Here is a 25,616-nt window from a genome sequence, read left to right on the forward strand (position 1 = left end):
GCCCATATCAAAACAGTCTTCGACACTGAAGCGGAGCCAGAGATAGGACTGAAACAAAAGGTTGGCAGGACTTGACTCACTGCTACAATGACCAAGCTTGAATGATGTCACTTATAGGATAAGCTGAAGTCTAAAGAAAAAAACCAACTTACCAAAGAAGAAGCATCACAGGCAGTGTAGACCAGGGAAGCAATGTCGTACTGGGTACTGGAACATTGGTGTCACCTGGTGTCAGATTCCTGGCACCTGAGTCCTGGTACCAAATCACTGGCGTTGACTGGTGCTGGATTTCTGGCGGCTTCAACGGGAAACTGCTTCTGGAGAAAATACATGAACATGCGCTGAAGAAGAAAAAAGCAAGGGAAGAAAAAACTGACAAGGTCGAGATCCCAAGATTGCTAAAATCACCGGAGGATGTCGGTGAAGACAAGTTCCACCACAAAATAACCGTGTGAAGGAAGATTGGGCAGGAAAAATCAGCCCAGGACAAGAACCATGTAAAGGGGAAAAAAGAAAATGGTGATCCATAAGGCCTCACAAGGCCAAACTGACAACGGGAAGAAAAAAATCAAGTGAAAGATTTTTTTTTTAACACTAGAAAGAACTTAAAAAAGAAATAAAAGAAGAAAACTGACAAAAATTCAGTAAAACGCGACAGTGGGAAGGCAGCGAATGAAAAAATTTTCAACAACCATTGAAATGCGACAGCTTAGCTCAGTGGAAACGAAGAAACTGAGGGACAGCACGCCTACGTCGGGCGGGAAGGCACACGCGCATCAAGAGCTTTTCCAAGCTCTTGAAGTGTCCATACCGGGGGCTCCGTGGTGACATCACGTATCAGTGAGAATATGCTGCCTGCTTGTCCTGGGATAAAGTTTATTATTATTTTGTAATTTTTTATTGATTTCTACTTGTTTTTTTATACCTGATGAAGACATGTTCCTTGCCACAATATGACCATGCTGGATTTTAATTGATTAGTTGTTGTGATCCCATTTTTATTGCTAAATAAGCGCTTCATCTCCACATTTTTTGGTTGGTATAGTTGTTTTGGTTTTCTTTCATTTTTCTGATTTTTAGTGTACTAATTATGTTTTTATCCATTGTTCAATATAATGCTTATTTATTATTAATTTATTCAATTTTCTATACCATTCTCTCAGGAGAGCTCAGAACGATTTACATGAGTTTATTCAGGTACTCAAGCATTTTTTCCTGTCTGGCCCGGTGGGCTCACAATCCATCTAAAGTACCTGGGGCAATGGGGGGATTAAGTGACTAGCCCAGGGTCACAAGGAGCAGGGTGGGTTTGAACCCATAACTCCAAGGTGCTGAGCCTGTAGCTTTAACCACTGCACCACTAGTTAAAACGTGTACTCTTGCACAAGTCACTTTACCTTCTTGTGCCTCACTGAATTTATTAAACAGTAGAGTGGTAACAAAACGTTCAATATTGTTCCTCCTTCCTTTCAGAAGCTGGCATACAAAATTATATATAGGAACAAACTGGATGTAGCGGTATATAAGAAATAAATTACATTACATTCTGATATATTTAATTAAAAGTAATTAGAAAATAATTACATTTGAACATCCATACTTACACACTATGGTTATCTTTGCTATACTTGCTATGCTTCCGCAAACATAAAATATCATGATCGCTCTTATTAATATTTTCTTGTAACCCATGTATTTGCTGTTTTACTTCCACTACATTTGCTGTATACACTAAAAAAAGAAATGGAAAATTAGGTTCTTACCTTTGATATCTTCATTCTAAATCCATAGAGGAGTCAGTATGATAGGTGTTTTATCTCATAGAAACATAGAAACATAGAAATAGACGGCAGATAAGGGCCCATGGCCCATCTAGTCTGCCCACCTTAATGTCCCTCCCCTACCTTTGCCCTGTGAATAGATCCCATGTGCTGATCCCATTTGGCCTTAAAATCAGGCACGCTGCTGGCCTCAATCACCTGTAGTGGAAGACTATTCCAGCGATCAACCACTCTTTCAATGAAAAAGAATTTCCTGGTGTCACCTCGTAGTTTCCCGCCCCTGATTTTCAACAGATGCCCTCTTGTTGTCGTGGGACCCTTGAAAAAGAAGATATCTTCCTCCGCCTCGATGCGGCCCGTAAGATACTTGAACGTCTCGATCATGTCCCCCCTCTCTCTGCGCTCCTCGAGCGAGTATAGCTGTAATTTGTCAAGCCGTTTTTCGTATGGTAGATCCTTGAGTCCCGAGACCATCCGGGTGGCCATTCTTTGCACTCAACCCATGAACCAGGTCTTACAGAAAACCACACTTTTTTTCTCTGCTTCTCCCACTTAGCTGAGGAATACAGAGCCCCCTATAGTTAAGTCCAAAAGCAAATGAGCATCTCTGAAATAAAGCAAACATACAAAGAAGGTATGAGAAACTTCCCTGCAACATTATTCTGTTCAGCTCTGCAATAGATAAGAAACGAGCAATATGAAAAACAGGCAAAACATGGCTGAAATAGGAACCAACCTGCTGTGTGCAATGAGCACTAACTGAAACAATGCCAGCAGCAAAGATATGTACTCACATATGTAGAATGCTTCCACAGGGCCCATCTGCTGGTTGAAAGATACTCAGGCCTGAAAGGAGAAACACTTGAGATCAAAGATGCAGGCAACACAGAAGAATCAGAGTAGACAGATGGCGGGCCATACTGACTCCTCCGTGGATTTACAGAATGAAGATTATCAAAGGTAAGACCCTCCGTGGATTTACAGAATGAAGATTATCAAAAGGTAAAACCCTAATCTTGCATTCTATTACACTGACCAGGGTCTCCAGTCCTCTGAGCCTTTCTTTGTCACAATGAAGTATAAGCAGTATCTGCCAGAGCCCGATTCACTTATGGGAACTGGCTTTCCTACTGGAGAATCCAAAAATAAATGGGGGGGGGAAGAGGGAGGGAGATGAAAGGATTCTTTATTCTGTCCTTCCCATAGGATGTCCAACACCCATTTGTACGAGGACATCGGTTCCCATTTCTGGAGAAACTCCGACAACCAGTCTCCAATTCGAGGAGGCGCGGCTGAAGTCCTGGCAACATCGAGACTTCTTAGAAGAAGGGCTGGTGCAAGAACCTGAAGCCTGTTGGTGGAGAGGCGGCTGAAGTCCTGGCAACATTGAGAATTCAAAGCCTGTTGGTGTCAGACTGCTAAAGGGCTGACTATACTTCTGGGAGTACCTCTGGACAGAGGAGCCCGCAGAATTCTGATGAAACCTATGTGAGGGATGAAAATTAATATGACTCTTCCCCCCCCCCCAGAGGATGGAGCTTGTCATCCGGGAGATGACAAGGATGGCAGTCCGCCACGCTAGCCATGAGGTCATCCAGCCCCTTGCCAAAAAGCATTTGACCCTTGAAGGGAAGCCTGCTTAGAGTCGTCCTAGAAGCCAAATCTTCAACCAAGTGGCAGATCCAAAGCTTTTTGCAAGCCAACACTGCATAAGCTGAGATCTTGCCTAGAATCCTTATGAGGTCATACAAGGCATCTACTACATAGTCCATGCCCTCCAGGACCAGCTGGAGGCAGGCATCCTCCTCCACCGATGGATCACAGCACAATTTCATGCGACAGGCTCATGCTGCAGCCTTAATGCCCAAAGAAGCCACTTCAAAGAGCTTCTTCAAGACCATGTCCACCTTGCGATCCTGGGCATCTTTAAGCATCAGTCCTCCTTCACTAGGAAGAGCTGTACGCTAGGTAACCTGAGCCACTGCCGAATCCACCTTTGGTTGCTCAAATAACTGCTGAAACTCCGGCGCTATAAGATAAAGCTTAGACATAGCTTTAGTCAATTCGAAAGAACTCTCTGGCATCTCCTTTAGTCAATTTGAAAGAATTCTCTGGCATCTCCCACTATACTATGAGAAGAGAAGTGAGGTCTGAATGCGTAGGAAAAAAGGACATCAGAGCATTAGAATGGGTCATGACAGTGCACAGGGGCTGATTTTCCAACTTCAGTTCCTTCACGGCATCCGTAATAAAATGGTAGCCTGTGACTGACTTGAACAGGCGACGTATAGAGGGGTCATCACCCGAATCAGGGCTCTCAGAGGCATCTTGCTGAACTGTTCCTCAAAGGGAATCAGTGTCATGCAGAATGGAAGCAGTGTTCAAAGTATCAGCGTGCCAACCAAGGCCATCTGGATCAAGAGACCTGGTCAGTGACCTCAACCAAAAGAAGGCACTGGCCTGGAAGCTAGCGGTGCACCCGCTGGCTGCATCACATGAGCCAGGTCTGTGAAACATGTTCTCCACATGAGCTGGACGAAATCTGGGGAGAAGCCACACACAGCGGCCGAGGCTGACTCTCGACGACCCCCAGACAAGGCTTGCTAGGAGTCCCCGGACTCAGCATGCTTGCATTTTGCATTGTAACTAAAAACTGATATTGGGCGGGATTGTTTGCCCAATTTTCAGACCCAAATTGGTTCCCCAGCCCTAGAGGATCCGGAGATAAAACATGAAGCTCTCGGCCCTTCCCTTCATGTGCCGTGGCACACAGTACATAGATACTCCTCCACCGGAAGTCCAGCACAATCTACACATGAAGTCATCTGATTAGAGGCTGAGTCGTCCATCCATGACAATTTTTTACAAAACTGAGGAGTTATGAGGCAGAAAAGAAGCTGAAAACTGATCAATAAAATTCAAGATGGCAACACACACACACACACACACACACACACAAAATTCCCCCATATGAAGTAACGGGGCTGTACTGTCTCCAAAGTGCCAGCCTGTCAGCTCCATCTGTGCAGTTGAAGTGAAGAAAAAGGAATGTCTCCTTCAAATCTTCTCCAAACAGACCAATCTTCAGGATCTTCAGGCTGCCAGTTGGATCCACCCCAAACGAAACTTTGCTTCCTCAGAACCTCATCACACAACTTGGGGGGAGGGGCAGGAAAATGCAACCTTCGCCCTGATACCCCAAGGACTCATTCTCAGCACGCATACAGCCTGCGCTTATACTTCTGACAGCCACTTCATCCCCCCTCTTTGGAACCAATTGCCTGTCCAGATAAGATCACAAGATTCACTGATGACCTTTTGGAAAACGCTGAAGACCCATCTTTTCAATTGAACAGTGCTAATGGACAACCTCCTCCTAGCTCCCCTTTCTTTCTGCTCTCTCCTCCTTCTCTCCTGTTCCCTGATCCCCTTCCTCTAACTCCTTGCTCCCCTACCGCTCCCCCCTTCCCATGCTCCCTTTGCTCCCCCTCCCCTTCTCTCTCTTCATCTTCTCACCTGCCTCTTCTTCAAATGCCTATAATTTTATTGTCCTGTACCTTTACTGTGAATGTCAGTTGTAACCCATTCTGAGCTCCCGGGAGAATGGGATAGAAATCTAAACAAATAAATAAAGTCAGAAAGGAAAGCTCATTCCCAAGGGAACAGACCCTGAGTACCGATGGCACACCGCAGATTGGCTCCACAGGTCCATCCAAAGCTTGCCCTGTTAAGCTGCAGTCCAGCACTGTGGGAACTACTTCCTTTCCCAGGCAGAGAACCCCTCCAGAAGGGGTCTCAAGATACCAAAGCCAATGAATAAAGGGTGAACATATATGAAAAAAATAAGAAAAAGAAGCAGAGCAGATCAGAAGTACTTCTGTATAGTTCACTTGCAGAAATAAAAACTTTAGGAGGCTCTGTGTTCCTCAGCTAAGTGGGAAGAGCAGAGAAAAAAAAAATGCTTGTTTTTTTGCAAGACCCGGTTCGTGAGTTGAGATAAAACACCTATCATACTAACTCCAGAGTGGATGTAACAAAATGGTTTATTTTGAAATATATTTAAGACAAATAAAGAAATACTTTAAAAAATTCTGAATATATTTACAAAACTGCATTATGCAGTGCTTCCCAAACATTTATCCAACATGAACCATTTAGCACTTCACAATTTATACAATCACAGAGAAGGAAAATACAATAGCAAACCTTCTGCAACCTCCCCTCTCTCATCTAATTCCTACTCATCCCATTTATCCAAAGTATGAAGGCAGCAGAAGCAGTTGGGGTAGCAAAAGTAGGAACAGTCAGTATAGGGCCCTATGTGTCAGAGTATGCTCACAGACCCCAGTAGTCGGCATGGGTTTGCATATATTATATTGCATATAAAAAATTCTGAATATATTTACAAAACTGCATTATGCAGTGCTTCCCAAACATTTATCCAACATGAACCATTTAGCACTTCATAATTTATACAATCACAGAGAAGGAAAATACAATAGCAAATCTTCTGCAACTTCCCCTCTCTCATCTAATTCCTACTCATCCCATTTATCCAAAGTATGAAGGCAGCAGAAGCAGTTGGGGTAGCAAAAGTAGGAACAGTCAGTATAGGGCCCTATGTGTCAGAGTATGCTCACAGACCCCAGTAGTCGGCATGGGTTTGCTAACAGGATGCCCACACAAGAAAAGAGAACAGGGCCTAAGAACATTCATTTATTCAAAGGCTCCATGCTACCTGCTACTAATGGGCACAGGGGAGGCAAAGGATTAGGGAAGGCAGTCTAGTACTTAATACACATTACCATAATCCATGGGATAATTTTCCAAGGACTACTGAGCAGAGATGCATTCACCTATCAAAGATGAGAAATGCCTTCCAAAACAGACTGAGTAATCTAGTAAGAAGGACTTTTAAACTGTGACTGATGTGTATATGTGGGGGGAAAAACCCCACGTAGGTAATTTATTAAACAATTGCATGAAAAAGGCAACATCTAGAAAGCAATATATACTTATGTCCACGGTACAGGAAAGCACAGTTACTTACCGCAACAAGTGTTATCCAGAACAGTGGGCAGATATTCTCACATGTGAGTGACGTCATCCACAGAGCCCAGTACGGACAGTGTTAAAAGTATACTGTTTATCATAGTCTAAGGCAGGAGTAGGCAATTCCGGTCCTCGAGAGCCAGAGCCAGGTCAGGTTTTCAGGATATCTACAAAGTATATGTTTGAGATGGATTTGCATGCACTGACTCCTTGAGATGCAAATCTATCTCATGCATATTTATTGTGGATATCCTGAAAACCTGGCCTGGCTCCAGCTCTCGAGGACCGGAATTGCCTACTCCTGGTCTAAGGCATCCAGAAGCTCTGCCCTGGGCTCAGTATCAACCTCTAAATTTGACAGGTAGAGCTTTGTCCAGCTGTCTAATGTATTTAGTAAAAGACAGTCCTTCAGACAGTGATCTTCTTGGGGGAGGAGAGAGATCCAAAGGTATGCCATATGATTCCGGTGCAGACAAAGTGGGCTCACAATCAGAGTCGGTATTGTGTTGTGAGAGATCAGAATCAACTGCAGGAACCGCAGGTGACTCTCTGTAAGAAGAGTGTAGAGGGGAACGGTAAGACTGATAAGATGATGCTCCTCAATGTCTTCGGTACCGATCCGATGCTCCTCAATGTCTTCGGTACCGATCCGATGAAGATAATGAAGAAGAGCGACGGGAAGTTCTCTTCTCCCCAGAAACATGGGAATGATTTGATGTAGATTGACGGTGTTTCAATGCAAAGTGTCTAGTTGATGAAGAGTGTTGATGCATCGAAGAAGGGTATCAATGCCTCGATGTAGAGCAGGCCTGCACAACTTAGGCCCTTGCCAGGCCAGGTTTTCAGGATTTCCCCAATGAATATTTATGAGATCTATTTGCATGCACTGCTTTCAATGCATATTCATTGTGGAAATCCCGAAAACCGACTGGATTCGGTCCTCGAGGACCGGAGTTGTGCAGGCCTGATGTAGAGCGACGATGTGTTGATGGGGAGCATCACTGTGATGTTGAGGACCGATGTGTTGATGGAACTTCTGCTCTCTGGTGGACCAATGACCTTAAGTCTGAAGACCATCCAGATGTGCCCCCCAGATGTAAGTTGACGTATCTGTGGTTAATACTTTTTGATGAGGAGGCATGAGAAAAAGAAGACCTCTGGAGAGATTGGATGAAGATCATCCATCACTGAAGCGACCGTCAAAGAGACAAGGTTACAGAAATATGTTGCGAGAGAGGATCGATCGCCTGAGACCACTGCGAGGCTAGAGTCCATTGAGGTGTCCTGAGATGTAGCCTCGCCAGAGGAGTCATGTGGACTGTGGAAGCCCAGAAGAACAATCATTTGTCTGGCTGAAATGGACTGGAACTGGTCAACTTGAAGACAGAGTTGAAGTAAAGTGTTCTGACGATCCTGCGGAAGAAATGCTCTCATCTGAGTGGTGTTGAGAAAAGCCCCAATGAACTGAAGCCTTTGAGGCAGATGAAGCTGTGACTTGGGAAAGTTGATCTCAAAACAAGATGGTGCAATTTGTCGCAAGTACAACATCTTCACATGAAGGGTCTTTTATAAGCCAGTCACCCAGATAGGGGAAGACTTGAAGACTGTGAGACCTCAAGACTGCTTTCACTACAACCTGGCACTTGGTGAAAACTCTGGGAGAGGATGCAAGGCTGAATGGTAGAACTTTGTATTGATAGTGGTGATGGTTCCACTTGAAATCTGAGGAATTTTCTGGAAGCCGGGTGAATTGGGATATGAGTTTAGGCTTCCTTGAGATCCAGAGAGCATAGCCAATCGTTGTAAGCCAAGAGAGGATATAGAGTGGCTAGAGATAGCATGCAAAGCTTCTCCTTGACCAGAAACTTGTTGAGGGCTCGGAGATCTAAAATCGGTCAGAGACCTCCCGTCTTCTTCGCTACTAGAAAATAGCGGGAATAAAATCCCTGGTTTTGTTGATCATTCTATGGGGACTTCCTCAATGGCATTGAGGAGAAGAGAATCAATCTCTTGAAGAAGAAGAAGAGAGGACTGGTGAGGGTTGGAAGCAGACTCTCTTTGAGGATGATTTGGAGGGATGGTGATGAAATGTAGAGAGTAACCCTCCCAGATGATTTGTAGAACCCAGAAATCGGAAGTGATGAGCTCCCAACGATGGAAATAGAATTGAAGGCAACCTATGATTGGCTGACAGAGAGGCTGAAGCAGAGGGATTGGAACTATGCTCTCGATCAACAGGTCAACAAGACTGAGTTGACTTGGGAGGACGCTGCTGCTTTTGTTTTTTCTGCTGAGGCCTTACTGAAGATGCTTTGGCTGAAAAATGTCTCTGATAAGTAGAAGCAGGCCTGAAAGGTCTCGATGATGATGAGGGTTTGGACTAGAGAGTTGCATGGGGACAGAAACCCAACCCGTCCCCGCCAAAATCCCACCCGTCCCCACGAGGAATCCCTCCATGCCCACCTGTTCCCATGAGGAATCCCCTCAGTCCCTGCCCATCCCCCTTAAAAGTTATCTGTCCCCATAAAAAGCAGCAATTACTTCAGAAAGTTTAGATTTTTTTTAAGCCTTAGTTTATTTAAACCAACAATAAAATACAATCATTTTTAATGACTCCCTCCTTTTTTTAAATACTCCCCCTCCTCTCTATAAAAAATATTTTTAGTAATAATCCATGAGTCACAAAGCAAGGGTGCACCTAGGAAAAGGGAGCATTATAAACACTGCAGTGAGCATTAGAACATTAATATATCCATTGTTAAAATGAGGCCAGATTAATACAGATCGATCCTGCATAGCCAACGCTAAAAGAAAACAGTCCTTTTCATGCATACAGAACACAACCTTCCTACCCCTCACACTGGCCCACTTGCTTCCTTGTCACCATCACCACATTCTCACTAACCCTGATCCTGTCACCATCATCTCTGTACCTCCTTATGCCTGTTTCTGTACCAGATTCTCTCCCTTCCCCTTATCCAGCCTGCCAGGTTATTGAACAAGCTGAAATCGCTGGGATTAGGGGAACACTAACTGCATGGATTAAGGATTGGCTAAGCGGTAGACTTCAGAGGGTGGTGGTAAACGGTACCCCCTCCAAGACATCGGCTGTGACCAGTGGAGTGCCACAAGGCTCGATCTTGGGCCCGATTCTATTCAACTTATTCATAGGAGATATGACCCAAGGGCTTAGAGGAAAAATATCATTGTTCGCCAACGACGCCAAACTGTGTAACATAGTAGGTAAAAGCACTTTGCCTGACAGTATGAAGCAGGACTTACTACTATTGGAACAATGGTCATCGACTTGGCAGCTAAACTTCAATGCTAAAAAATGTAAAGTAATGCACCTGGGTAGAAGAAATCCGTGCAGAACTTACTCACTAAATGGTGAGACCTTAGCTAGGACCACGGCAGAATGCGATTTAGGAGTAATAATTAGTGATGACATGAAAACTGCCAATCAAGTGGAAAAGGCTTCCTCCAAGGCAAGGCAAATGATGGGTTGTATACGTAGAGGTTTTGTCAGCAGGAGGCCAGAAGTCATAATGCCGTTGTACAGATCCATGGTGAGACCTCATTTGGAGTATTGTGTTCAATTCTGGAGACCACATTACCGGAAAGATGTGCTGAGAATTGAGTCGGTTCAGCGAATGGCCATCAGGATGGTCTCGGGTCTCAAGGATCTCCCTTATGAAGAAAGGCTAAATAAATTGCAGCTGTACTCACTTGAGGAACGAAGAGACATGATTGAGACGTTTAAATATATCACGGATCGTATCAAGGTGGAAGATGATATTTTCCATCTTATAGGCCCCTCGTCCACCAGAGGGCATCCGCTGAAAATCGGGGGGGGGGGGGGGGTAAATTTCATGGTGATTCCAGAAAGTATTTCTTCACCGAAAGAGTGGTCGATCACTGGAATGAACTCCCACTGCAGGTGATCGAGGCAAACAGCGTGTTAGATTTTAAAAGAAAATGGGATATTCACATGGGATCTCTAAGGGTGTAAAGCCAGGGGGTAGGTCATTAGAGTGGGCAGACTTGATGGGCTATGGCCCTTTTCTGCCGTCATTTTCTATGTTTCTATCCTTTCCCATTTGTAGAATAAATTGAGTAAAGAAAAGCTTTTCCGTGGGAGAAGAAGCTCTAGATAGAGAATGTCTCGGAGATTTCGATGCAGGAGAATCATCAGCACTGGAAGTAGAAGGTGACGGATCGGGATCAGAGTCATGCTGTAGATCAGAGTCTTGCAGTAGAAAAGAATGGTGCTTCAACCGGTGCCGATTCGGTGTCAGAGTCTCTGAATGTTTTCGTTTTGGGACACCTTCCCGGACTTCATGGAACTACCGTCAGAGTGTCAGGAAGAAACTACTGTCAGAGTGTCAGGAAGATGACGAATGATAAGTAGATGGGGACCGGTGCTTGGAAGAGCGATGTTTCAATGCCGGAGTGGAACACACCAATGGAGCATCAATGGTGCCGGAGATCTTGGCAATGTTAGGCTCAGGCTGGTCCAGTACCAGAGAAGTCAGTGTCAGGATCAGCAACTGAAATTGGTCCCCGAGCTCCTCTCAAAGCAAAGTATCGAGCTTCTGCCTCAAAGTAAGCACCAGTACATGGGGCTTTGTCATCAGTACCACAAGTGCTGCGACACATTTGATGACGAAGCACCCCTCGACAATGGAACCAGTCAATGCATGGACTTACGCTTGGTTGGCATGAATTAGTTCAATCCCTTTGTGACCTGCAGCCCTGAAAGGGAAGGGGATGACTTTTTAGCTGGCTTACCTGAGGGCGCAATGTGCTGCGACACCGGTGTCGATGCTGCTACCTCTGGTGGTGTCGACGTCTTCGATGTCGGTGACTTCGACGTAGATGGTGTCATTGGTGCATCTCTCTCCATGCTGACACCGAAGAGTTTCTCTTGCTGGAGAATACGATTCTTTTATGGTATGTTTCTGCAGCAAAGAGCAGTGTTTACAAGATTCAGGACCCAAACACTGCAGGAATCAGCTATGAGGGTCCGCTAACGATTTAGTGCGAGAACACCGACCACACTTTTTAAATCCCGTCAGCGGGCGTGACATTGACGAGAACACCACCTCAGCCAAATTAAACTCAACGGCTGAGGTGTGAATGAAGCCCCCACCGAGGAGAAACCCCGCAGACGGCAAAAGAAAATAAATAAACTTTTATTTTTTTAACTTTTACATAAACTAGAAAAGAAATAAGGAAAAAGATGAAAAAGAGCACGAGAGCAGGAAGGCAAACTTTTTTTATCAAAGACCATTGAAGAATACGACTTCAGTGCTCCATGGAAAAAACGGAACTGAGGAGATGCGCACCTTTGTTGGGCAGGAAGGCATTCGCGCATACGTGGTGCAGGCTATTGCAAACTTTCTAAATTTGTTAAAGTGGCGATGCACTTTTAAAGTGTCTGTACCGGGGGCTCTGTGGATGACATCACCCATATGTGAGAATATACTACCTGCTTGTCCTGTGATAATCTCAAAAACCTCAAAATGGGTGTTTCTATATTTTGTGCATCATTGGACCTGGTGGAAATCTGGCGAGCCTTGCATCCTTGGGAGAAAGATTTTACCTTTGTCTCTAGGGTGCATGAATCACTGTCCCGTATTGTCTATATCTTTATTCTCTGAGCTTTCTGACTCTAGGATCAGCCCTATTGAAATTTCTGATCATGCATGGATGGCGGTAGAATGGCGGTTGACTCCAGCTTTGGGCGCGCCTTTTGGATAGTAAGGATAGTAAGTTTCATGCGCATCTCTTGACCCAATGGCGTACCTTCTGTGAGACTAATGATGCCCAATTTGATACCCCATCGCTTGCGTGGGAAATAGCAAAGGCTGTCCTTTGGGGAGAGATCATTTCTTATGTAAGTTTCCAGATCAAGGCCCGTCAGCGGGAGTTGCTCCTCTTAGAGCGACTGGTTTCCTCTTTGCGCCGTCGGTATAGTTGTATGCGCAAGCTTTCCGATAGGGCTGTTACTAGAGGCTCAGAACTCAATGCCTTATTGCACCAGCAGGTGAAGAAGTCCATGAAGCATTATAAATTCCATCTTTATCCTTTTGCTAACAAAAGCAGTAAACTCCTGGCTAAATTGGTGAAGCAACACCGGGGTAGTGTTCGTATTGCTAGTCTGATGGATGGGGGGTCCGGGATTGTAAACTCCGACAAGGACATTAATACAGTTCTCCGTGCTTTCTTGAAAGTGCCCCTTTAGCAGGCGAGATGTACCTTTTGAGTCATGACCCTCCAGCTCATTCTGTTTCATCCAAGGCAAAATTGGATGCACCGTTTTTGTCTGATAGTAACATAGTAGATGACGGCAGATAAAGACCTGAATGGTCCATCCAGTCTGCCCAACCTGATTCAATTTAAATTTTTTAATTTTTTCTTCTTAGCTATTTCTGGGCAAGAATCCAAAGCTTTACCCGGTACTGTGCTTGGGTTCCAACTACCAAAATCTCTGTTAAGACTTACTCCAGTCCATCTACACCCTCCCAGCCATTGAAGTCCTCCCCAGCCCATCCTCCACCAAACGGCCATATACAGACACAGACCGTGCAAGTCTGCCCAGTACTGGCCTTAGTTCAATATTTAATATTATTTTCTGATTCTAAATCCTCTGTGTTCATCCCACGCTTCTTTGAACTCAGTCACAGTTTTACTCTCCACCACCTCTCTCGGGAGCGCATTTCAGGCATCCACTACCCTCTCCGTAAAGTAGAATTTCCTAACATTGCCCCTGAATCTACCACCCCTCAACCTCAAATTATGTCCTCTGGTTTTACCATTTTCCTTTCTCTGGAAAAGATTTTGTTCTACGTTAATACCCTTCAAGTATTTGAACGTCTGAATCATATCTCCCCTGTCTCTCCTTTCCTCTAGGGTATACATATTCAGGGCTTCCAGTCTTTCCTCATACCTCTTCTGGCGCAAGCCTCCTATCATTTTTGTTGCCCTCCTCTGGACCGCCTCAAGTCTTCTTACGTCCTTCGCCAGATACGGTCTCCAAAACTGAACACAATACTCCAAATGGGGCCTTACCAATGACCTGTACAAAGGCATCAACATCTTCTTCCTTCTACTGACTACGCCTCTCTTTATACAGCCCAGCATCCTTCTGGCATCAGCCACTGCCTTGTCACACTGTTTTTTCGCCTTCAGATCTTCGGACACTATCACCCCAAGGTCCCTCTCCCCGTCCGTGCATATCAGCTTCTCTCCTCCCAGCATATACGGTTCCTTCCTATTATTAATCCCCAAATGCATTACTCTGCATTTCTTTGCATTGAATTTTAGTTGCCAGGCATTAGACCATTCCTCTAACTTTTGCAGATCCTTTTTCATATTTTCCACTCCCTCTTTGGTGTCTACTCTGTTACAAATCTTGGTATCATCTGCAAAAAGGCACACTTTTCCTTCTAACCCTTCAGCAATGACCACATAAATCAAACTGTTAAATCCTGCTTCTATAAACTTCGTTTGATAAGATCCATTTCTTCTTACCTAGAACCAAAATCGGTTAATATCCTTGTTCATTCCATGATTATTACCAAATTAGATTACTGTAACTCTTTGCTCTATAATATACCGCAAAAAGAAAAGAAAAGACTACAAATAATCCAAAACACTGCCATAAAACTTATATACAAAGCAAAAAAATACGATCACGTAACACCATTACTCATTAAGTCACACTGGTTACCTATTAATCACCGAATAACATTCAAAATAGCGCTTTTAGTCTTCAAGGTACTGTTATTTAACACGCCCCAATTCATATCAAGAATGATTACTCCTTATCATTCAACTCGACCCCTTCGATCTTCACAACAATATTTATTATCGATCCCCTCTCTAAAAATAGTGGGAACAAGGAGAAACGATATGTTCTCTGTTTTAGCCCCCCAACTCTGGAACACTCTACCTCTATTTATTAGAAAGGACAAAGATCTTATCTCTTTTAAAAAACAATTAAAGACTTTTTTATTCAACGACGCATTTACCGACTAATTAGTTAGTCTCTTGATTTTTCTTCCTTTTTACCCCCATCCTTTTGTTTTTTCCATTACATGTTTTTCACTTCTATTTGAGCAAAATTTGTAACTTTTCCCTCCTTTCCTCTCAGTCATGTTTGTCATAAAACTAAAAGTACAGTGTTTTCCTTAAATTGCAGGTTATTATTGTTTCATTTGTTTTTAATGAGATATATGTTTTTATTTAAACTTGTTTCTTTTTATATAAGCTGTTAACAATTTTATTATACGCTTTTTAACTTTTTAATAATTAGACAGTTAGTCTTCCCTTAATTTGTTTTAACTGTACATCGCTTAGAATTTCTTATATAGGCGATTAATCAAATAAACGTGAACTTGAACTTGAACTTTATTGAACAGGATTGGCCCCAGCACTGAACCCTAAGGGACTCCATTACTCACCTTTCCTTCCTTCGAGCGACTTCCATTAACCACCACCCTCTGGCGTCTGTCCGACAGCCAGTTTCTGACCCAGTTCACCACTTTGGGTCCTAACTTCAGCCCTTCAAGTTTGTTCAACAGTCTCCTATGAGGAACTGTATCAAAGGCTTTGCTGAAATCCAAGTAAATTACATCTAGCATATGTCCTCGATCCAGCTCTCTGGTCACCCAATCAAAAAATTCAATCAGGTTCATTTGGCATGATTTACCTTTTGAAAAGCCATATTGCCTCAGATCCTGTAACCCAATAGATTCAAGGAAGTACACTATCCTTTCTTTCTGCAACACTTCCATTATTTTTGCAACAACTGAAGTGAGGCTCACCAGCCTGTAGTTTCCTGCTTCATCCCTGTGACCACTTTTATGAATAGGGACCACATCTGCTCTACTCCAATCCCCAGGAATCACTCCCGTCTCCAGAGATTTGTTGAACAAGTCTTTAATAGGACTCGCCAGAACTTCTCTGAGCTCCCTTAGTATCCTGGGATGGATCCCGTCTGGTCCCATCGCTTTGTCCATCTTCAGTTTTTCAAGTTGCTCATAAAGTTTCAAGTTTCAAGTTTCAAGTTTATTCAGTTTTTGATGAATCGCCTATTATTAATTCTAGGCGATGTACATGTTACAATTTTAATATAAGAAACTTACAAGATAATTCAAACACCCTCCTCCGTGAACGGCGCAGAATCTACTCCATTTTCTCGTGTAACTTTGCCAGACAATCTCGGTCCTTCTGAAATAGAGTGGGCCATTCAAGCTAGCGCCTTGGGGAAGTCTCCTGGCCCAGATGGCATGCACAGTGGGTTTTATAAGATCTTGTGGGTTGAGATAGCTCCACTTTTAGAGCTGTGTTTAACGAAGCTATTGAGACTGAAAGACTCCCTCAGAATTTAAATGTGGCACAAATTATAGTCTTGTTGAAGCCGGGCAAAGAGCCGAATAAGCTGGAATCATATGGGCCAATTTCATTGCTGAATTTCGAAGCAAAACTTTTTGCAAAGGTTCTGGCCAACCGCTAGGCCACTGAATTCCCTGGTCTTATTTTGGACCAGAAGGTTGGCTTTGTGAAGGGTCAAGCTGTTGTGAAGAACATGCATCACATTGTGGCAGCTTTCGAAAGGGCAGCCCAAGATCATCTGCCTTCCCTGGTGGTCAGTTTTGACGCCGAGAAGGCCTTTGACTAGGTGGATTGGGGTTTCTTGTTTGCGGTCTTACAGACCTACGATATGGGACCCTGGTTCATTCAAGCGATCTGTACCCTTTATAAGGATCCGCAGGCGCGGGTGTGGGCAAATGATGTCATTTCAAATCTTTTCCCGATTTGTAGAGGCACTCGTCAAAGCTGCCCCCTCTCGCCCCTGTTATTTATACTGACCATAGATTGAAACATTCAAGGTACTGAAGGGAATAGACTTAGTAAATAAGGATAGGTTGTTCACCCTCTCTAAGGTAGGGAGAAGAGAGGGGATAGATTCCGTACGAACGTAAGGAAGTTCTTCTTCACCCAGAGAGTGGTAGAAAACTGGAACGCTCTTCCGGAGTCTGTCATAGGGGAAAACACCCTCCAGGGATTCAAGACAAAGTTAGGCAAGTTCCTGCTGAACCAGAACGTATGCAGGTAGGGCTAGTCTCAGTTAGGGCGCTGGTCTTTGACCAGAGGGCCGCCGCGTGAGCGGACTGCTGGGCACAATGGACCACTGGTCTGACCCAGCAGTGGCAATTCTTATGTTCTTATGACCCTCTTACTAGAGACATCCAGGCTAACCTGGAGATACAGAGGTAGTGGGGGACCATCACTTTAAAGTAGCGGCCTTTGTGGATGACATTTTGGTTTATTTGACCAAACCTAAGTCTCTCCATCTGTCCTCGCATTCCCGGAAGCCCTGTGTATGGAATGGGGACCCGAATTCCCATTGCGATGGGTGCAACTTTCTTTTCACTATCTCGGTATTCAGCTGCCCATTAATATAACAGCTTTGTACCACTTGAATGTAGATAAATTGCTAGCTGAGGCCAAACTGCTCTTGCAATGTTGGTGAATCTTCTTATCTCACTGACAGGCCGTGTACACCTTTTTCGAATGATTGTCTTTCCCAAGTGGCTATACCTTTTGCAGACATTACCGTTAGAAGAAGGATATTGCATGTCTCCATAGACTAGTTCTTTCCTTTTGTTAGGGGGGGTGGGGGAGGTAAGAAAGTTAAGACGAACGGGGCATTTTTACAGGGTTCTTGGTCCACGGGTTGTATAGGTCTCCCTCATGTCCACCTTTATAATCTGGCTTGTTTTCTTTGTCATTTGCGGGACTGGCTCTTTGACAGCTCTCAGTACACAGATATAGCTCTAGAAAAGGATTATTTTTCTCCCTGGAACCTTTTCCATTGGAGCGGGCTGGGAGTCCTGGGTTCAGAGACCCGTAGTTGTTTGGTTTGGCCACTCTTTCTCTTCTTTTTCTGGGGCCAGTCTCCTTTCAGCACGATTCTTTTACCCCAAGTAGGTAACACGGACTTTAGTCCAGGTCAGGACAATGTAGTGTTTAAACGTTGGGCTTGGAAGGGGCTCTGCAACTTGGAACAATTTCTTATGGCTGAAGGTAAGCTTTCTCCCTTTCCGGCTCTCCGGGCGTCCTGGTCCTTGAGTGCTACTGATCATTTTACCTACTGGCAACTCTCTCATTATATGGCCTCCCTGCCTGAGGGGTCCCTTAACAAGGACTTTCTCGCTACTCTGCAGAATTTCTTTATTGATGCTAACTAGGATAGGCTTTCAGTGTCTCAGTATCACTGCCGACTAGTGGCTTTGCAACCCCGGAGAGATTATCAGCAGTTGGTATCCCTGTGGACTTGAGACCTGGGTAAGCGTCCTCATTTGGCTTCTCTGTCTCTTCTGGTGCAGCCGATTCCCAGGGTGGTGCAAAGAACAGAGCTCCAGGAATGCCAATTTAGAGTTCTTCATAGGGGCTATGTTTCCAGAAACAGGCCTTCCATTTTGGGCGTGCCACTATGCCCAAATGTCTTAAATGTCATCGGGTTGATAAATCTTTGGCACATGGCTTATGGTTTTGCACTAAGATTATTGCCTTTTGGATAGACGTCCATATGTACCTCCAATCACTGGTGGGCTATACCCTTCCGGGTCATGTTGAGGAGATTATCTTTCTTGCTAAAGGTTATTTGGGGGGACACTCTGCCGGGGACAATTTGCTCCTTAGTAAAGGCTAGACTGTGGGGAAGAAGTATATTCTGAATTATTGGTTACAGGACTCCCCACCCACCATCTGGTATTGGCGAAATAAATTTCATCTTTTAATGAATCTATGTCTGAGAATCTATGTCAGCTCGGTTCTCCAGGCACAGAAGTAAGATCTTTCTGTCTGTTTGGTCTTCTTATTTAGATACCCTATCCCAGACATGGGCAAATTACGCCCCGTGGGCTGATATGAGAACTTTTTTAGTTCTTTAATCTGGCCCGCCAAATTTTTTTTTTGACAATAAATAAAAAGCTGCAAGCTAGGTGAAATGCTAAGATAGACCCTGCAGTCATGGGCTGCATGCTGAGCACCAAAGACAAGGGGGCCGAGGTGAGCAGCAAGATGATCGACCGGAGCCTGCGCGAGGATGGTGGGAAGGAGGCCCGTGAGGTCAAGCTCCTGCTGCTGGGTAAGAGACGTCTGCCTTTGCGCTCTCGAAGACTTCTCCCTCCCTCCCTCTTTCGTGAGGGCAACGCCACCGCTCTCCTCATGCCTCTGCCGCCAACAGTGAGACAGGAAATGTGGTTCTTTGTGCAGCCGAGCCTTCCTCCACATGCCCTTTGCCAGAGCCCCCGACTCGCTTTGTAAAGGGTCATGGGTAAAGGTTTTGAGCCAAATCAGTCAATAATAATAAAATGTATTTAAACTTCAGTGATCTAGATCAGTTCTCAAAATCTATTTTAATTTCTACTATGAAAACTTGAAATGTGCAAATTATGAGTAAAATATTAGTTCCTATGAAAAACAGGTTAGTTGAGGGTTTTTTTTTAAATATTATGTGACACCTGGGAAGCTCCAAGGCTTTTTGATGTGACTTACCTCAAGTAGTTTGCTACATTTCATTTTAGCTTTAATTTTAAAAAAAAACAGCAATATGACTGTTTAACTTCACTTTAAAAAACCTGAAGTGCGAAAATTAAAATTTATATTCAAATAAACACAAGGTAAGCCGTGTCTCTTTTTTTAACTTCAAGAAAAATAGGCGGCTTTTAACAGTATATTTAAAAACAAAATTGGAGAAAATATTTTTCACTCCATGTATAGTTAAGCTCTAAAACTCTTTGCCAGAGGATTTGATAAAGAAAGTTAGAATAGCTGGGTTTAAAAAAACAGGTTTGGACAAACTCCTTGAGGAACAGTCCATAAACTGTTGTAAAACAGAATGGAATCTTGCCTTCCACCCGTCGCCCTGCCCCCCCCCCCCCCCCCCCAGTCGCCTGCCCCCCCCCTGGTTGCCTGACCCCTCTGTCAAATTTAAGAACCCATTGTGGCCCACAAGTCAAATGTTTGCCCACCCCTGCCCTATCCCCTACTGTTAAGAGTCAAATTATAAACAGTTTGCAGAAGCCAGCGGTATCCTTACAGCCTGTTACTTGATGCTAGATGGGGGTGGGGTTTACAGTGGGGTAGTTTTCTTTGGCCGAGTCTGGGTTATAAGAACCCAAACCTAGACTCTGATTGTTTAACCTTTGTTATATCTTTTCATTGATGCCTTTGAGATTTAACTGCCCTCTTAATGGCGACCTAGAATGATTTTATTTCTACTTCCCCTCCTACTGTTTTTCCCCTAATTTGTTATCTTTTACCTTCAAAATTGTAGTTCTTGCCCATTTTCCTCTTGTCCCATTCGTTATGGTTTTATGTCTCCAAAAAAGTCTGTGCAATCCCCTGTCTTCTTAAATTTGTATTTTAGCTATGGTATGCTTTTATGATTTTGTACACCGCCTAGAAGGCTGATTAGGCGGTATAAGAAATTTTAATTAAACTTGAAACTTAGGTTTTGATGTACTTCTTGTATTGGAAAATGTTATACATTTCTGTTTATATTGCTCTATGCTTTGTTTCCTGAATAAACTGTTAAAAAACGGATGGTTAACAAGACTAAGAATATTATAATTCCTCTGTATCGTTCCATGGTGTGAACTTACTTGGAGTATTGTGTTCAATTCTGGTCTCCTTATCTCAAGAGACATATTGCGGCACTAGAAAAGGTTCAAAGAAGAGCGACCAAGATAATAAAGGGTATGGAACTCCTCTCGTATGAGGAAAGACTACAAAGGTTAGGGCTCTTCAGCTTGAAAAAGAGACGGCTGAGGAGAAATGATTGAAGTCTACAAAATCCTGAGTAGAGTACAACGGGTACAAGTGGATTGATTTTTCATTCAGTCAAAAATTACAAAGACTAGGGAACATTCGAAGTTACAGGGAAATACTTTTAAAAACAATAGAAGGAAAATTTTTTTTTCACTCAGAGAATAGTTAAGCTTTGGAATGCATTGCCAGAGGTTGTAGTAAGAGCGGATAGTGTAGCTGGTTTTAAGAAAGGTTTGGACAATTTCCTGGAGGAAAAGTCCATAGTCTGTTGTTGAAAAAGGCATGGAGGTAGCTACTTCTTGTCCTGGACCGGTAGCAAGGAATGTTGCTATTCTTTGTGGTTTTGCCAGGTACTAGTGACCTGGATTGGCCATCATGAGAAAGGGCTACTGGGCTTGATGGACCATTAGTCTGACCGAGTAAGGCATGTTCTCCAGAGACAGGCAGGGGATATGCAGTCCTACTTGATGGTGAAGTCTCTGACTGAGCAAATCAGGTTGGACTCTCCCCTAGTTATGGTAAGCTATTGCGCTTACTGAGCATGTGCAGGATTGCCCTACTCCACGAACCCTCTCCCCTCCTCCTGTCAGGTTTTTTTCTGACTAGCTCCGGTTCTGTCGCAGCTCTCCCCTTCTCAGAGAAAAAGACTAAATATATAAAACGTAGTTTTAGTGAGGAAAGCCTTAGATTTCTTGCCCTTAGGGCTGATTAAAAAAAATTAAATGATTATTAGTGTAAATTTCTGTCTCTTCAAACAGTCAAAGTCTGCTTGCCAACAAACTGCAAGTATATTTGACTTTCAATCGTTCAAAAAAAAGAGAAAAATACAGTACAAATAAAGAAAAGAGTGAATTCCTGACCTGTCATAAAGGCTTTCAATGACAGGAGAACTGCTACTTCAAACTGCCAATTTTTTAGCGGTGCCAGCTAACAGCAAGTGCTTTTGTCTTCATTAAGAATAAAAAATAAAATAAACAGCAACACCAGCAACCAGTTCTCTTTAACAAGCGCTGGTCTGTTTTTTCCCCTCACAGATTGCCAGCCGTGCTTTCCTTTGAGCGGTCTCTAGGACCATGTAGACACTGCCTATTATTATTATGTCTATGCAGGCGGTTGTTTTTAATCCATTTTAAATTGTGGTTTGTTGTTTACCTTATTTACCATGGACCCCTGAAGAAGGCATGTTTTCCGAAACACGGACCATGTTGGGTCTTTTGGTTTGTAAAAAGGTGGTATTGGTTTACCCAATATTAAATGCGGTAAATAAACATTGCCTGCATCTTGTACATATCAGTCTGCAATTTCTTTTTTGTTTTTTGCTTGCTGTTTTTATACCACAGACACTGTTGCTTGATTTTGTTTTTATGCTTCCGATGATGCCAGCTGGCACAGAAAAGCTACCGGCGAAGAAACAGCTGCACTTTACAGCTCCCTCCCCTCAGGGCTCCACTCCAGTTCCAGCGGGGGAAGAGTAGCATTAATCTGCCTACGCTGACAAATATGAAAGAATCGGCACAGGCGGCGCCACAAGAGAAAAAAACGGAAGAAAATTCCAATGGTGCAGGGGCTAAAAACTCCCTTCTCCACTGTCGAAGGCTACAGTGGGGCGTCCCGTGAAAAAGATCTCAGGGACCAGCCCTCTGCCAGTGGATTCCTCAGGGAGAGTAATCGCAGTCCCGACGGGGGCCTCACGATCCTCTCCCCTGTTAGCTACCGAAGATTTGCCTGCAGCGTCTCATCAGCTGAAACTCCACAGCAAGAGTTAGAGGGTTATTGCTCCTCCTGCTGTTCCACAGGTGCCTCCTAAACATTTGGCTATGTCTCCTGCAGTATCAAGCTCTCCTTCTGTGTCTCAATTCTCCATGTCCAATTTTTTCACCCTTTTTCAGTAGTTTATGATGGACAGTGCAGGGCTTTTCCAACATCCAGACCCTGCATCTCAACAATGTCCTGGTTGTGTAGAACTCCTGCCCTCTCCTCCTCCAGAGGTGGACTTAGCTCCACATATGGATTGTGGCCCTGAGATTCCTATTTACTCCTCTCCTTCCTAGGGTCCTTCTTCTCCCAGGGCATGGCCGGATCAGGAGGAACCTTTGTCTATTGATCCAGAACATCCTGACTTTTCTCTTCTTCAGCCTGCTATCATGGAGGAGCACTCCTATCCAAAATTTCTGCAGACGGTATCCTCTCTTCTAAGCCTCAGTACAGCCTCAAAGGTCCAACGGCAACAAGAGGACATCCATGGAAAATCAGGGGTGGGAAATTGCACGGTGACACCAGGAAATACTTTTTCACCGAGAGAGTGGTTGATCACTGGAATAATCTTCCACTGCAGGTGATCGAGGCAAGCAGCGTGCCTGATTTTAAGAAGAAATGGGATCGTCACGTGGGATCTCTTCATAGAGTTAAGTAGGGGAGGGTCATTGAGGTGGGCAGACTAGTTGGGCCGTGGCCATTATCTGCCGTCTATTTCTATGTTTCTATGATACAACTCCCTCAGTAAGCAAGGAGTTTCAAGCTATCTTTCAGTCTTATAAGTCTCCACTAAGGCAGTTGGTTGCCTTACCAGTACATCAGATCCTTCACAATCTCCAACTTGCAAACTGGCAAAAACCAAGGTCAGTATCCTTGGCATCCAAGCGTCTGAAGAACAAATACTTTTCAACAAAATGCTTTTCAACTTCCTCACCACTCTATGGTGTCAGAATCAGCCATTAAGAAGGGTAAGATATCTAAAACATCTAATACTCCTCCTGGAAAGGACTGTTGACTTTTACACTCTACTGGACGTAAGGTCTATCAGGGTACTATGCTCTCCTCGAGAGTTATGGCTCATCAACTCCAGATTTTGCATTTCCAGCATTCCATCTTGCAGCAGTTGGAATTGGCTTCGCCCGAGTCCATCCCCAATTTGCAGGTGGCTCTTCAGGAATCTACTTACTACTTAATCAAGATATGATTACCAGAACAGCAACAGAGGCCATAGCTGCCAGACACACTGCATGGCTGAAGGCATCAAATCTTAGAGAAGATCTTCACGATAGGCTAGCAGATGCTTCTTGCTTAGGATACAGTCTCTTTGGTGCAAAGGTGAAGGACACCATTGCACAACTAAAGGAGGATTCTTCAGCCAGCCGAGAACCAATTTTGCCATCTTCTTCTAATCTTCCCTACCGAAGAACATATCAATCACAACAGTTCTTCCAGCAATATTATCCAAAAAGATTTGCACCTTATCCCAGAGCTCCTTGCAATGTTCTCAAACTTCTTGGTATGCACCTAAACAACATCCTCGGGGCGGAAAGCAGCCGGCTGTTTCCCCAACTCCCGGCACTCAAGCCTACACCTAGTTTTTGACCATCTTCCAGTAGGGGGGTAGCTAACTCATTTCTACTCAGTTTGGCAGCTGATCACAACAGATCAATGGGTCCTCAATATTGTGCTTCAGGATATCGACTAAATTTCCAATCCCATTCCTTGCCTTCCAAATCCCCTCCACCATCCACATTTCTTCCACAACATGTATTTCAATTGACAGCAGAAATCTCACTTCTTCTACAAAACAATGCCATAGAAGAAGTCTCGCCTCTTCAACTCAATCAGGGGTTCTACTCAAAGTTTTTTTCTTATCCCCATGAAGACGCAAGGCCTTCGTCCAATTCTCGATCTTAGATTGGTTAGCCGCCCTAGATCTCAAGGATGCCTACACTCATGTTCCCACACTCATGTTCCCATTCATCCTTCCCTCTGGCAATTCATCAGATTCAAATTTCTCAATTGTCATTTCCAATACAATTCCATTCAGCCTCTCATCGGCCCCAAGAGTCTTCACAAAATGCCTGGCAGTGGTGGCAGCACATTTAAGAACACAGCATCATATAGTGTTCCCGAACCTGGACGATTGGCTGTTGCTGGCTCACTCCAGGGACCGTCTCACCATTCAGGCCACTGTAAACACCTTGCAAAGTCTGGGCTTCATCATCAACTTCAAAAAGTCCAAACTCACTTCAGTGCATACACTAACTTTCATAGGAGCACTCTTGGACACCAACTCTGCAAGGGCCTATCTGCCTCAGGAAAGACATCAGGCAACCATACATTTGGCACATCAAGCACGGCGGTGAACTTGCTTGCCTGCTCGAGAGATATTATGACTGCTAGGCCACATGGCAGCCTCACTTTCATTGGTACCGCATGCCAGACTCCACATGCGTCCTCTACAATGGCATCTCAAGCTACACTGAAACCAGCGCTTCCACCCACTGTCTCAGCTGATTCCCCTACCTTCCAATATCAAGGATTCTCTTCTATGGTGGATTCACTCTACCTTCCTTCTGGCAGGATGTTCCAACTCCCACCGCCTTCTCTAACCATCACCACCAATGCTTTCAATCAGGATTGGGGGTGACACATTTCAACAATCTTCGCACTCAAGGTCTCTGGACTCCCTCAGAACAGACTTTCACATCAATCATCTGGAGCTCGGAGCAGTTTTTTATGCTCTTCAAGCTTTCCATCACTGGAGAGGTCACAAGAACATTCTCATTCAAACCGACAATCAAGTGACCATGTTCTATATAAACAAACAGGGCGGTTCAAGATCCCTCAAATTGTGCAAAGAAGCCTATCGCCTCTGGTCCTATGCCCTGTCACTCAATATAGATCTTCGTGCAGTCTACATTCCAGGGGGATCAAAATATCCTGGCAGAATCCCTCAGCAGGAAGCTCGACCACACATGAATGGGCCCTCAATCCTGCAGTGCTAACATCCATTTTCCATCAATGGGGGTCTCCTCAAGTGGATCTCTTTGCCTCCCCAGTCAATGAACAGAGCACCCTCTTCTGCTCTCTGCATCCAGCTCCACGAGCTTTAGCAAGGGATGCCTTTTCAATAACATGGAACCACACTCTGCTCTATGCGTTTCCACCATTCCC

At 44.2% G+C, this 25,616-nt stretch overlaps 1 protein-coding gene across 9 annotated transcripts in view; it reads right to left on the minus strand.

Moving 5' to 3' along the window:
• The window catches only part of C7H14orf39 (chromosome 7 C14orf39 homolog), a 264,000-nt gene that overhangs the window by 206,127 nt on the left and 32,257 nt on the right, over positions 1-25,616 (minus strand). For 8 of the 9 annotated variants that reach the window (XM_033950799.1, XM_033950797.1, XM_033950796.1 and 5 more), the window contains one exon: positions 1,605-1,731. The exons of the other annotated variant lie outside the window; for it this stretch is intronic. In XM_033950799.1, the coding sequence (XP_033806690.1) occupies positions 1,605-1,731 (127 nt within the window). The remainder of the gene's footprint in view (positions 1-1,604; positions 1,732-25,616) is intronic. 9 annotated transcript variants of the gene reach the window in all.

Source organism: Geotrypetes seraphini, chromosome 7 (genome assembly GCF_902459505.1).
Source record: "Geotrypetes seraphini chromosome 7, aGeoSer1.1, whole genome shotgun sequence".
Taxonomy (NCBI): Eukaryota; Metazoa; Chordata; class Amphibia; order Gymnophiona; family Dermophiidae; genus Geotrypetes; species Geotrypetes seraphini.